This window comes from Fundulus heteroclitus, chromosome 11 (genome assembly GCF_011125445.2).
Source record: "Fundulus heteroclitus isolate FHET01 chromosome 11, MU-UCD_Fhet_4.1, whole genome shotgun sequence".
NCBI classification, from domain to species: domain Eukaryota; kingdom Metazoa; phylum Chordata; class Actinopteri; order Cyprinodontiformes; family Fundulidae; genus Fundulus; species Fundulus heteroclitus.
This window is the reverse complement of record NC_046371.1, coordinates 29,708,183-29,722,990: the sequence shown is the minus strand read 5'-3', so window position 1 is coordinate 29,722,990 and position 14,808 is coordinate 29,708,183. Positions and strand designations below refer to the sequence as shown.

The 14,808-nt window shown below is 40.8% G+C and overlaps 1 protein-coding gene across 1 annotated transcript in view; it reads right to left on the bottom strand.

The window, feature by feature from the left end:
- LOC105927756 (protocadherin alpha-C2-like) overlaps positions 1-12,531 on the bottom strand; it is a 31,143-nt gene extending 18,612 nt beyond the window's left edge. The window contains exons 1-2 of the mRNA XM_036143348.1: positions 9,714-12,531; positions 7,717-7,775 (exon numbers count right to left, since the gene is read on the bottom strand). Coding sequence (XP_035999241.1) covers positions 7,717-7,775; positions 9,714-12,260 — 2,606 coding nt within the window. The 5' untranslated portion in view covers positions 12,261-12,531. The remainder of the gene's footprint in view (positions 1-7,716; positions 7,776-9,713) is intronic.
- Positions 12,532-14,808: the final 2,277 nt, after the last annotated feature.

The window sequence follows — 14,808 nt, the reverse complement described above, 5'->3', positions numbered from 1 at the left end:
CAGAAGGCAAAATCCTTCGTCATCTTTACCGTCTACAGGCTGCAGCCATGTCCCGAATTCCTCGTTTTCCATCCACTTTTGTTGAAATTTGCATTTTCCCATTCTCTAGCTCTTTCTCCGCCTCGAGCTGCTTTTCCGAACATTGTCAAAACATACGGCTTTACGATCAACTGGAAGCAGTTCCGCGCAAACACGCGGAATCAGTTATATCTGATAATATATCTGACGAAACTGTTTTTATGACCGTATTTTTTTAGAAAAAAAATAAGGCATTTTTAATGCCACCGATAATCACATTTAATGACTTTTAATGTCAATTAAGGCCTTAATTAAAAAAAACGTCATTTAATGACTTTTAATGCCCCACGGAAACCCTGTATCACACCTGACTCTAAAATGCTTTGATATAATTGAGTTCATGGTTGCCTCAATGTCTGCAAGGTGTCTAGGGCCTAAGGCTGCTAAATTAAGCCCTAATCAACACCACTCAACCCTTCTGTGCTTGACAGTTGATAGGAGGTGCTTTTGCTGCTGTGTTTCTGCCTTGTTTTCGCCGGTCAGAGGGCTGTTCTTTATGGTCAGATAATATCGTTGATAAAACGGCAGCAATCCTCTTAACTCGGTTGCTTGTGCAACTTTTCCTACCACACCCTTTCTTTCCATTTAACTTTCTAAATATTCTTGGATACATCACTCTGTAAACAACCAGCTTCTTTAGCAATGACCTTTTTCTGCTTTGCAGAGGATGTCAGTGACTGTCTGTCTTCTGGACATCTGTCAAGTCGGCAGCCTTCTCCTACTGACTCACTAAGGCTACGATCACACTGCAGGGAAATGCGACCAAAATTGGATCTTTTCGTCCATATATATCCATATCCATATATAGTCTTTTTCACGGCAGTGCGAATGGCCTAATTCCGATCTTTTCACCCCCCAAAAAAAATCAAAATTACAAATATGGTACTAATTTGGATACGTGTTGGATTTTTTACAAGGTGTCCGCAGTATGAACGGACGTACTCAGACCACACTGTGAGCTGCACAGACTCCACGCTGACTCTCCGTGGACGTTTTACCCTTCCTAGTCGAGCGTACTGTTGCCTACATCTCTTGTGGCAAATTCCTATAATTCCCACACTTTCTGCCAGTGGGACGAAGTGGTGGAACGGATGATAAAACGTGTGATTAGCTAGCTGAGCACCTAGAGCCGTTTCTTTTCCAGCAGACACCTGTCAGTGAGAACAGAGAGGGACTGTGATGACGCGTGTCCTTCTGACCGCCTAGTTGGAGCAGCTCGGTGTATCAAGCTCGGTGTCACATATAAAACAGTTTGATGTAAAGACTTCTTGTTGCCGTGAAGATTATAGTGTGACAACCGCATACAGACTTGTAAAAACTGATCTCTGCATGTACCTGTGTGGGCGAAGTCTGTGCAGAGTCCGCCTTAAGTATGCTTCGAGTACGTGCGGACATCTGCAGAGTGACCTACACCCGAGTATGTGGGGGCCTTTACATGAAAGCACTTCTAACTTCAACATTACAGTCAGGCAGTCTTATAGACAGCTCAGGGGTCTGATCAGGTAGTGACAGTGTACCGTAATGCTCCAAATATCCATTGAGCAGAGCGGCTTCATTGCTTACCAAAGTCGTACTTACACATTTTCACAGATTTCTGAGCGCACTGTACCACATAAAATTGGTCAGCGAGCACATCAGCAATCATATATAAAGCGCACCGGATTATAAAACGCACCTTCAGTTTTTGAGAAAAATTAAGGATTTTTAAGAGCGCCTTTAGTCCAAAAAATATGGTAACATTGTCTGCTCTCACTCAACAGCTTTCTAATAAGAACAAGGAGAGATGCCAGCTAGTATCCATGTTTTTTTTTTCTTTCAATTATTTTTTTTTAACTAAACTTTATTGAACACTTCTAGAAACAAGAACTGTCCCATCACCATTACTTCCGCAAACCGAGCGCTAAACTGCGACGTCTCCTTCGGATTTCTGCGCATGCGGGTTACTTTGCGGTCTTGAACCGCTGAGAGAGCAGTACGATGACAGTCGCATTTAATAGTAGTATGAAGGGCCACCTCAAAAAAAAAAAAAAATTTAAAAAAAATCTGACTTCAGCATAAAATCGGAATTGAGCAACATGACCTGCAGTGTTAACATAGCCACAGAGACCATTTAGAGCCTTAGGAAACCTTTGCAGGTGCTTTTGGATAATTAGCTCATTAGGGTGTGATGCCAAAGGTCTCCAATATTTAACTCTTTCCACAATAATCAAATTTTCTAGGACACCGAATTTGGGGTTTTCAATATATGTGAGCCATAATCATCAAAATTTAAAAACTAAAGGCATGACATATTTAACTCTATGTGTAATGAATCGATACAATACAATCCTTTCTGAAAGGAGTGATCAAAAATATATTTTAAACCCCATATTTATTTTTTGGGGTTTACCTGTATTTTAGATATACTTGACTAATATACTGTATGTTTTAATTGATCAGGTCTAAAAACATACAAATAAACAAACCAATACATAGAGATCAGTTAATCAAAATTGCATGCTTGAGCTGTGAAAGTAGTGTTGAGTTTGACATTCAGAAAGACCCCAGACCAGGATTTGAACCCAAGACATTTTTTTTTTTTCCTGGGAGGCAACAGTACCAACAACTGCACCACCATGCAGCCAGGTCATTTAGCTCTGGTTTGGTAATTAGAATTCCTAAGGTGATGGGCAATTGATCTTACTTGTGTGTTGATCATTAGGCTAAACAGGAGTTACTGGCTGAGTGGATTTGCTTATTAACTTATCTAAGATAAACCGTATTAATAATAATGCTGTCAGCACAGAGAGCTTGTGTTGCTTCCACTATCCATCACACCAGACCTAAAACCTATTTTGTTCATTTATAAGAAAATGTATAATTATATTCATTGCTGTATAGGTAGAAATTGAAAAGATAAAACACATGAAACTGCTGTACAGATAGATGCATTCTGACTGGTACTTTAAATCGACCATTGGTCAGTACGGAATTGGAGCAACACGCACAGTGCAGGATGACACATCCACTCACGCCTCTGTTGGGGTTAAGGGTTAATGTGAGCCACCTCTGTGTCTGTGTGCGTTACAAGCGCTGCCATCTTTTAAAACGACAGCGGCAAATCGTGGAGATGATTTATGTTAATCCATGTCGTGTTACAGTGGCTTGATCACGGCATACACATTATGATCTCCTGCTCACCATAAAAAATGAACACTAATATCCAATTAAATCAAACTCAGATGGATCAGATGAAGGCACAAGTGAGCAGTAAGCACAGCTAGCATGAAATTAGAAGAATTTTGCACAAAGCGTGGGGATGTGGAAGGAAAACTCATTAGTTCCTGATGTTCCAGCTGTCCTCGTATCCAGATGGAGAAGCTCTTAATTTGATGTTGTGGTGGAACTTTTGCCTGACCTAACTGTTTTAAAATTTCATCCAGTTGTTTTGATCGTTCAAATTATTTTTGGAATACTGAAATATTCCAGTGAATGCAAGCAAAGAAAACGTATACCAATCTGTCAATCGTTAAAAGTGAGTCAGAGGCTTTATTAAGTCCTCTTTTAACACAATTTCCACACTCAGTTTGTCTGCAATTTGAATTTAATTTATTAATTACATTAATGAGAAGTTAGTACAAGACATGAGTTTAAACTGCCCCCTGAGAGATGCACACATAAGCAAGGAGGGTAGTGTTTATAGCAGAAATTGATGCATGTGTGCATCTCATAATCTGAGAAAGGTCATCGTCGGCTCATTTTGTCCTTCATGCTTCATGCGTAAAAACTGTAGCGGGTGGTGGGGGAGCGACACTCTGAATGTTGATGACCTATATACTACTATTACACTGCAGAGGAAGATGGTTACTGGATTCACAGACGGAGCTGCTCAGGCCTCTTCCCCAAACGGAAGGGGACAGAGGTTCAAACAAACTCCGAGGCGTACCCAGAAGGAGTTACTCAAAATGAGAGACGCTGAGCCATGAAATGAAAATCCTGTCTTTCTCTTAAAATCCTCTCTCAAGTGTTTTAACAAGAAATCATGCAATAAAATTTTGCATTAAAAGTAGCATGCCCATATTAGTTGCTTAAATGCAGCTAAATCATCATCACCAACAAACTGCTGTTGTCATGTTTATGTGGTACTACGTGGTCAATTGAACCCCTGTCACACTAATATCTTTCATTTCAACGTTGTAGGAAGAAAACCAAATGAAAATAATGTCCTGGCAATGTTTTTCTAGACAGCTGACACTGTAAGATTAAGAAATTGATAACCAGATATCTCAAGCTGTTGCAAATCTTTACCGCATGGGAGGTGTGACTCTCATAAAGCATCTGTGCTACTGGCACATAATCAATGAAATTATAACTCAAAGATAACAACAATGATCCAATAATAATATTACTTAATATCAGGCTATGCTGTCTGAACTAATAGATTCTCTCAGGTCATGATGCTGAATGCTTGAAGGTGAAAGTGAAACTGACGGCATGACCTAGTTTTTGATGACCACTTGGTGGAACTGGTATGACATTAGAATTCGTCCCCAGGTCCCACGGTCCCCAGGTCGGTTGATCCCAATACTAATGAACAGTGTATTAAAAGCGTAGATATGTAACAAGACTGGATAATTCCAATTTCACCATAATCAGAATTTATTTACACCTGGAACTAAGTAACCCTTATTTGTCAACATTACAGCATGCATCACAAGATAGGAAAAACATTTTTCTATCCTTGCTTCTTAATAAGAATCTGCCAGATTATTCGTCTCTTCACAATTTTGTATACCAATTTCATATCTAAGCATTGCCAATTTGTTCTTTTGCAACTTGCATTTTGTACTAAAAAGTGATTTTGTGCAGTTTAAATTTATTTGGGGTTCAGTTGCCATACATTACAGGGATGAATACTGTAATTCACATAAATCATGTACAGTTTAACAGCATGTTATTTTTCCAAATAGTTTGTATTGCATCCAATTTCAATTATGTTATTTTGTTCCATCATGTAGGCCAGCTGACTGTTTTAAATCATTAGAGATTAAGCCCTTTGATCCAACCAAAGCAGCTCTAAGCGACCGGCTGCTGCACATTTTTTTTTTTTTACAGGAGTCACATTGCTACATTTTCTTATAATAAACTGCAGGTAAGTTACAGAAAATTACTTCAATTAATCAGTTATGAAAGCAGGTTTGAAACCACCTTCGGTTGATAGTGAATTGTTGCTTAGTTGGTATGAAATGTCCCGTAGCTTCATTTCAGTATGAAACAACCAAAACTACAAAGGAACAGAATGTTGAAGAGGGGAAGGACCGGCATGTTCTAACGGATCCTGCATCTAAACTAATCCTCAAATTCTGCATGTAGATTACCATTACGGCAATCTTACAGACTTTTAAAACATAAAGGACGTGAGAAATAACTATAACAAAAACTGGCTAACTGCCAGAATGTAAAGTTTTACAATTTGCTGTTTAGAAAAATGCTAAATTCTGCAGAAGACAACAGTAACAAAGTGAGCTGCTTACTGCACTCTAGACTTGCAATTCCTTCATTGCATAGATGTTTAACTGCAGGAAAGCACAAAGAACCAAGTAAGTGAAAACTGAAAACAAAGATTTGGGTCATACTTAAAAGTTCTTACTAGCTTTTAGGTCACGGCTTGTGGCTATGGGATTAATTTTTCATGCTTTTGTACAAATGCTTTGGGTAATTTCCTACTTAAATTCCCTATGGTTTAAGCCCAAATCTAGTTTTTCAGCACACCAAAACATAACCGCACAGTTAATTTATAGATTTAACACTCTATTTATTAATTTACTAGCCTCTATCATTTCCTTTATGTGAATTATGTATTGCCCATTATTGGCTTCACACCATGTCTGTCTTTCCTAAGTACAGTTTGTACTAATAATATTATGGTATTTCTGTTAGTATCCTTTGTTTAACTGTGCAGAATATGCTACTTTATAAAACATCTCTTTCAAATAGCTCAATGTCAGGTTTTAAACTATTTCGCTATCATGGTGGTTACTTCCAAAAAAAAAAACATTGCCTTGCAAGGGTTCACAAATTGTTGACATTTTATCAAGTTTTTACAAGGAAAATTGAAAAGTGTGGCGTAGTTTTGGATTCAACTTCTCCTGGGTCAAAACTTTGCCAAAAAAAACACCTTAATATGCTCTTTTTTCAAGGTATGTCTCCGACAGCTTTAGACACCTGGATGCTGAACTTTTGTCTATTTTTTTTATTTATTTTTTTACAAAACATCCCATGCTCAGTCTGATTAAATGGATAGTGTCTGTGAACACAGGTTTCAAGTCTTGAAATATATTCTCAATTAGATTTAAAGCTGCAGTAGGGAATTTGGAGAAAACTGTGTACTTAGACTGAACATTTGAACAAGCACACCTTACAGGTATTGGCACTTTTACTGTAAAACTGGTTATTTCTCACAGCTGGGGGCCACCAGTAATCCTGAGTTTGAACAGGGCGTGAACAATAGTGATTAACACTGTTACCAACCAATCGGAGCCAGACAATCCTCCTGGCTCTGATTGGTTGTTTCTGACCAGGAGCTGTGTAGTTCTGCAAACAGCAGAAGGACCACTGGGAGGATCCAGGGGAGCTTGATTTTTATTTTCCACAGATTATCCGTCTCATTTGTTTACTGTAAGGACATAGTGACAGTTTTCACAAATATGTGATAAATACATTTGTACAAAAGTTACCTACTGCAGCTTTAAGTCTGGGTTTTTACTGGGTACTTTGATTCTAAATAAAGGAAACAAAAATACTTTGACCTGAACCATCTGCTTTTAGTTCTGGTTAAATGTTCAACTTTAAGGTTCTCCTCAACTTTACCCTTGACTGGTCTAGTGTGCTTCTTGGTCTTCTTGAGACTGTTCATTAATCTTCTCTAATAAACCCCTGAGGTCTTCAGAGAACGCCATTATTTATTCCGAAATAGAATTGTACGTGAATGGACTTTGTTCTGTAATTATGTGACTTCTAAAGTAGTTTGGGAATGCCAGATTTAATTTAGGGTTATCTGGTTGGCTGTAAACAAATCAATCCCACACTTTTCAGATTTTTATGAAAAACAAAATAACAGCATATTTACTTTTGCTTTATAATAATGCACCACTGGGAATTGATCTGTCTCCTAAGATCCCAATAAGATTTGTTGAGATTTGTGGTTGTATTGTGAAAGTGAAACCGTTCAAGGGGTACCGATGCTTTTGTAAGTTGCTTTATGTGTAAACATTCTTTCAAATGGCACCAGAAGCTCAAAGCAATGTTAATGTTGTGTACATGTTTTTTTTTTTTTAAGATTACCCTGGAACCTCTTTTTCGGCAATTCTTGTCTACTTACTCATAAAAAAATGCAAAAACAATGCAAAAACCAATCCTTCAGTATCAACAATTGCTTCCTGGAAAGATTTCTTGTTTTAAATTCCCAAAATAAAACCCTTGTCGCTAACATTTAACCTCTGGTGAGAACATTCCAAATGCATTCATGTGTTTATATGCCCAAACTATGTACCCGCATAGTAACGAGCCTCTGATTTAGACATGATAAAAATCACAAAACAGGTGTAATCCTTTTCAAGAGAAGACAAAAAGTTGCAGTGGAAAAAAAAAAATGCTTACCTCTGCACCCCTGCCCTCAAAGATGCAGAATATCGCCAGTCAGCATTCGGAGCTTTTGGCTGAGAGAGCAAGAGGAAGAAAGAGCAGGAGAGAAGCAAAAGATGGAAAGAAAATACAGAGAGAGAGAAAGAAAAAAAGAGAGAGACAGGGGGGTTGAGAGTGAGTTTAATTTGATCTCATACAGTGCATGGCCGGGCTGGGCCATGGTCTCATCTATTATTTATGATGCACATCCCAGATCAGGATGTGGTAGGACAGGCAGCACTTGTGTCACTCCATCCACACACATGAATATATATTAACATACACACAAAGATTTTAAACATGGCTGCCACTGAAAGGAAATATAACAGCTTTTTTGACAGATAATTACGTAATGTTGTTTACATTTCAGAGCTGGAAGGGTTTGGCCCTGTCCCTGAGTGCTCATGTATTTTATCAGACTGATGTGTGAGGGTTTCTAGGGTAAAGCTGTCTGTTCCTGGTGAATCTGGTCTGAAGTCTTAAAGTTCACAGGACACCTCTCACAAACGGTTGCAGTTAAAACCCAGTATGCAACAAACTTTATTGCCAAAACAATTGTATTCTTGATGTGTGGTATATGTTCAATTCCAATATAGTACATCTAGTACATGTAACATGTACTAGATGTACTAGATTAGTGTTGGTCAATGATGGGATTTCACTAGCTCATCTTTCTCATGCTTTTTAGACTCACTTCAATACATTTAAAAACTAATTACTAATTTTAGTGCCGTATAATGAGCTGGATCTTAAAAAAAGTAGAATTTCAAACCTCAAAATTGTAGTGAAACTGTACTGGAACCAGTGTGACAGGTGGGTGAAAAGTTCCTGGGAATTTTAAAACTTTAAAAAAAAAAAGTTAACTTCATATATTTTTGCAATATTGTAAATAGGAAATATTCTATGGCAACTGGCTAAGAAGAGTAGGAATTAACTGGACTTTTGGGCAAATGTGAACTAACTTTAATATTATTTAAAGTCAGAAAAATCATGTAAAATCTAAATCTGTGATTTTGGGTTTAACTGTATCATTAAAACACCTGGTAAGGGCCAAGCTTTTAATATTTTTAATTTGGGGTTTATTTCCATTTATCTCTTAATATCCCTGGTAATTCTTAGAAAATTCACAGAAAAAGAAATCTAATTCCAAAATTCTAAGGACTTAGTAACCCTAATGAGAAGCTAATTTTAAAATATGGTGGCATGGTTTAATTGGAAACTGAACAAGGGCTACTTCAGATCAGTTTTTTCCCATCTCCTCATAGGTAATAGAACTTTGTATAGCAATATTTTTGGGAGAATTGTTAAGTCAAAAATTTAAAATATTTGTCTTCCAAATCCAGCAATTTGGGTTTGAGGAAGACATACCAAAGATGCATCTTGGACATATCACTGTCGCAGCAAAGATGATGATAGCAGTCAACTAATGAGACATTAAAATACAAAACACACACACACACACACACTCACACACATTAAAGCAAGTCTGGGGTATTTAGCTCCGCTACACCATAACCACTTCCTTTTATTCCCTCACAAGCTGTCACACTCAGGAATGTCATGGCAAAATATTTTTGTTTTGTTCTGAAGGAGTAGCTTTGACGTAAGCCCAAAAGTCTGAAGCACAAATCTCAGAATCATCAGATAAAAATACAGGTCTTGAAAAGCATCAGGGGTGGCACTAATGCAGAATGGGTGCTGAGCTTGACATGGCTGACTGCACATTACAAAGTAATAGGTTTATAAAAGCAATGAAAGCTGCAGAGGTTCCATTCACTGCAGGACTAGATCAAATTTGACATAAGGGAAATAGATCTTACTGCTGCAAAATAAAGTTACCGGCAAAAGGCATGGTCACAAAGAATTCAGTCATACTGCTTTCACACACATTTCACGTTTGCAATCAGCAGCTGCATGGAAAGCCAGCCCAAAGCTACTATGTTCAAGTTTTTCTTTAAAATAAAGTGACTCACCTCTGGGCAGATCTGAAGAGAGGCATCGGGCATACTCAGTCTTCGTACAAATCCACTTCCACTAGTGAAGAAACGGTCAGCGCCGCTTCCCCAGGTGCCGCTGATTGGCCGTCCAGTGTTGTAGAACATGAAGGTGTCGCTGCCAGAGGTGGCGGTGAGGCAGGTCTTGTAGCAGTATGTCTTTGTCAGGGAGCCATTCCCGCGTACCTCAATGTAATGAGGCTCCACTTTGAGGTCTCTTCGAAGCACCACGTTGTTATTAGGCTGTCCCGCGGCCCCTCCACCGCCTCCCCCGCCCGCACTGACACTGCTGCTCCCGCCATCTGGAGGAGGCTTCTGTGACCCACAGCAAGGGGAGCAGGAACCAGGTTGGGTGCAGTAGGCATGGCAGCGGACAATGACGAGCACCACCACGGTGACCAGGAATACAAATGTTGTGGCACTCAAAGCCACGATAAGATAAAGAGTCACGTTTGAGAATGAGAACAATGTGGCGTGAGGTCGCATGACCTTCTTGGTGTCAGGCGCCACCTTCGGTGCCACCTCCATGACTGCCACGTTGATGGTGGCGGTGGAGGAGAGAATTGGCTCGCCGTGGTCTTTCACCACCACTGTTAGAGCAAAAGAAGTGGAGTTATCCTCCAGGATCCTCCGAGTGGTCCGGATCTCTCCGGTGTGCTCGTGCACTTTGAACAGGTCGAGGTCCGTGGCTGTCTCCAGCACATAGACCAGCCAGGCGTTTGGACCGGCATCTGCATCGTATGCCACCACTTTGGTCACCAAGGCACCAGGCTCTGCGTTCTTTTGTACTGTCTCCAAGGAGCGTGTCCCATTGCCAGGAGGACTGACTATCAGTGGAGCATGGTCATTCTGATCCATTATATAAATGTAGACGGTAGCGACTCTGCTGAGTGGAGGAATGCCCCCATCCTGGGCTTTGACCTGGAAATGAAACTCTCTCAGTGACTCATAGTCAAAGGCTCGCAGGGCATAAGCCTCCCCTGTATCTGCCTTCACAGACACATATGAGGTGACGGGAATGCCATGGTTGTTGTCATTGAGCACTGTGTAGGTGATGCGTGCGTTCTCCTTGATGTCTGCATCTTGAGCTTTCACAGTACACAGAGAGGCCCCGTGGGCATTATTCTCAGTCACATATACTGTGTATGAGGTCTGCTCGAAACGTGGCGGGTTGTCATTAACATCTGCCACATCCACTTGTATGGTCTTCTGGGAAGATAAGGGAGGGTTCCCTCCATCCGTGGCACTCAGAGTAACATTGTAGGCATCAGTGGTCTCGCGATCCAGGAAGGCTGAGGTAACCAGGGTATAGTAATTTCTGAATGACTTGATCTTGAATGGAAGGCCTGCTGGGATCTCTAAGGTCACCTGCTTGTTGGTGCCTGAGTCTCGATCAGTGACACTAATGAGGGCCACAACTGTGTCCGCGCGGGCGTCCTCCCTCACAGGGCTCGAGAGAGACGACAGCACTATCTGAGGGACGTTATCGTTCACGTCCACAACCTCTACAACCACCTTACAGTGGGCCGCAACCGCACCTGGGCCCTTATCCATTGCCTGGATGTACATCTCGTAGGAGTTGGTTTCCTCATAGTCAACATTGCTCCTCACTCTTATTTCCCCTGTGTTTGTGTCCATGCTGAACATCTGCCTGACTCTCTCTGGGGTGTAGCTGCTAAAAGAGTAATAAACCTCTCCATTTGTGCCTTCATCCAAGTCCGTAGCATTCAGCTTGATTACCAGGGTATCTTTGGGTGAGTTTTCTAGCAGTTTTACCTTGTACACCGAGCTGTCAAACACTGGCACGTTGTCATTTGAGTCCAAGACCCGGATGTTGATTTTTGCTGTCCCTGTTTTTTCAGGTATTCCACCATCCACAGCACTTAGAATTAACTGGTGGTAAGGCGTCTGCTCGCGATCAAGGGGCTTTTTCAGGACTAGCTCTATGTGCTTTGTGTTGAGGGAGGGTTTGTTCGATACCAGCGCGAAATTCTCGTTTGTGCTGAGCTGATACATGCGGACAGAATTGGACCCAATGTCTGGATCTTCAGCGTTTTCAATCGGGTAACGAGAGCCCGGCATAGCAGATTCTATTATTTCCAATTGATACTCATCTCTGTTGAACTGCGGCGCATTGTCATTTGCATCCACAACCTCTACCTTGACGTAGTGCACCTCTGTGGGGTTCTCTACCATCACCTCCAGATCAATGATGCAGGGGTTGGGGAAATCACACAGCGCCTCTCTGTCGATCCTGTCATTGACGAGCAGTTTCCCGTTTTTGGGATTGACAATCACGTAGCGCTTCCCGCTGATGGAGGTTAACTTGATTTTACGGGTGGAGAGCCTTCGAATATCCAGCCCCAAATCGTGCGCCAGATCACCTACCAGAGCTCCGTTTTCCAGTTCTTCCGTGATCGAATAGCGCAGCTGTCCAAACGCAAGGCCACAAAATAAGGAAAACAGCACGAAATAATTAAAAGGCACATTCCTCCCTTTCCAGTTGCATGCCCCCGTCACAGCCATGGCAAGCTCACAGGATCCACAGACGGATTAAACGCAGCCTTCCGCCTTTTTTTGCTTGCAGCTTCTCGCATCCCAGCACCTCATGAAGGTGGGCTAATTGGTCTCCCGGTGAATGGAACAGGAGAGGCTCAACCATCGCGTTTCCCAGCTGAAATCATTGCTCCACGGTGCATCCATATTTTCCTTTGTCCGTGATGCGTTTTTTTTTTCTCCTCTCTCCAAAGCGCGTGGCTGACGGGTGTGTTTCCCAGCCACTGGAGCTGTGAGACCATTAAGGCAGATGAAACATACGCGCAGAAACCGGAAACTGGATTTCAAAGTAAAACCATAGGCTTCAATGCTATTATTATTATTATTATTATTATTATTATTATTATTATTATTATTATTATTAAGGTAAAAATCAAAACATGTTTGTGTATACACAAGCCTGAAGAAAAGATTTAGCCCCCCCGTATTAGTTTTAGCGTTTTAAGATGATTGTCTGTGAAGTCTTTAAGAAACCTTACCTTTTCAAAGGGGAAACATATTGCCCCTTTATTATTATTATTATTATTATTATTATTATTATTATTATTATTATTATTCAAAGAACTGGAAGCTGGACAAAAATAGAGGAAGTGTTCTGCAGGAGCAATGTTAAAGCACAGGTGCTAGGTCCAGTTTTGGTTCTCTGTCTAAGTTCAGTTACACATCCAAGCCAATATGATAGTTAGGTCTTTCAGGCCTTGTCTTAAATAAAAATAGTTTATCTAAAATAAATAATTGTCAAAAGGTTACTCTACAACGCTGCATTATCGCTAGACACGTTGCTTCATCCATGCAAAAAAGTCACCCACAGTAGACAAAATGATTACATTTATTTATTATTTATGAAAAGTAGAAATTGAGTAGCCAAATTGTATTTCTAAAGTGATGTACACGAGATGCACGAGTTATAACGCGTATTTATAACGCATAAAGTTTAATATGAGATCAAGGTGACAACCCCTTATAGTCAAACTCTTTATGACAAAAAACAAACAAACAGTTTAATAGAGTAGCTAGTTGATCAAACAAAGCGCAACACGGATTCCTTTAAAAGTGTATGCCAGCAGAGTGTGTAAGCGGATAACAGTCTGATACGGTAGAAAAACACCCAGGCGGAAGTGGTGTGGTTAACTGATGCCAGCTTCACGTTGGAAGGAGCGCATCCCACTCTCTCCTCCTCTCCGCGGTGGTGCAGCTATCGTCCTCTATCCACACCCATTTCTCTCCTTTATCGTCCCTCCATGGCGATGCTGGTTCTGAGAGCTACAACCAATAACCTCTCCAGCAAAAAAAAAAAAAAGAAAAAAAGAAAAAGGCAAATGAGAAAAACGAGAGAGACAAGCGGGAGGCAGAAGGAGGAAAAAAAAGGGAGAAAGAACTAGAATGACTGCACCAATCGCTTTTACGCACATGCTCCCGGTGACACCAGTTGGGTTCTGAATTAGATCTGCTGTGCAGCACCTGACTGAAAACACTGATGAATGAATTAGAAATGTGGTGGAGAGAATGACCAAAAAAATAGGCTAAAACGTGTTATTATAGCTGCAGCCCAACCATCCGGTCTTTTTTTTATTATTATTATTGCAGAAATTGGGGTATACGCGTCTGCAGACACAGACGCAGACACATGTTTGGGCAATGGCTCATGCTTTTGTCGTCCTTTGTCTTCCTTCGCTTGAGTCGCAAGGACGGTTATTTTGCCGGTAGCTATTCTGCGGCGCAGCCGGGCGCACCGCATGGCCAGCGTTTGGGGAAAGACGGCATCGTCCTGACAATCGCAACCTTCCCTCCTCATGGATCACTGTCAACAGCGGACCTCTCGCTGTCAGGTCACATAAACGTTTTGAAGACAACGCGTGGGGGGGACCTCATGAAGCCTGCACCAACCTAATTCCCCACTTTAGAGAAACACGATGAGCCCAACATGCAGGACCTGGCAAAAGTATTCAACACCCCTCGAAGATGCCCTCATCTTGACAAGTTACAGCCTCAGACTTGAATGCATTTAAAAGAATATTATTTGATACAGAACACAAATATGTATGGGATCTGTAGGATACATGGTTTTAAATGTGTTTACATACAAAATTCTCCAAGTTCAAAATGCATATGTATTGAACCCCCTGAGTCAATACTTACGTTGTTTCGTCTTTTGGAGTACCTCTGTTCCAGCTTGACACACAGAAACTGAAACTTCTTGCCATTCAAAAAAAAAAAAAAAAATAGCTCAACTTGAGTCAGATTGAATGGAGAGCATCTGTGAACACCAATTTTTTCAAATCCTGCCACAGATTCCCAATTGAGTTTAGGTCACTGCTTAGACTGAACCTTTTCAACACATTGACATGCTTTGATTCCAATTAATTAATTGTAGCTCTTGGTTTATGTGTTCAGTGTTGTTGTGCCAAGCATTTAATGGTAAAGCTAAAAACCTCCTGGGCTAAAAGAAGAAGCCGAAGAGATACGACTACGTATCAACCCCCGGAACATTTAGTTCAGTTTTAAGGAGCTGTAAAGT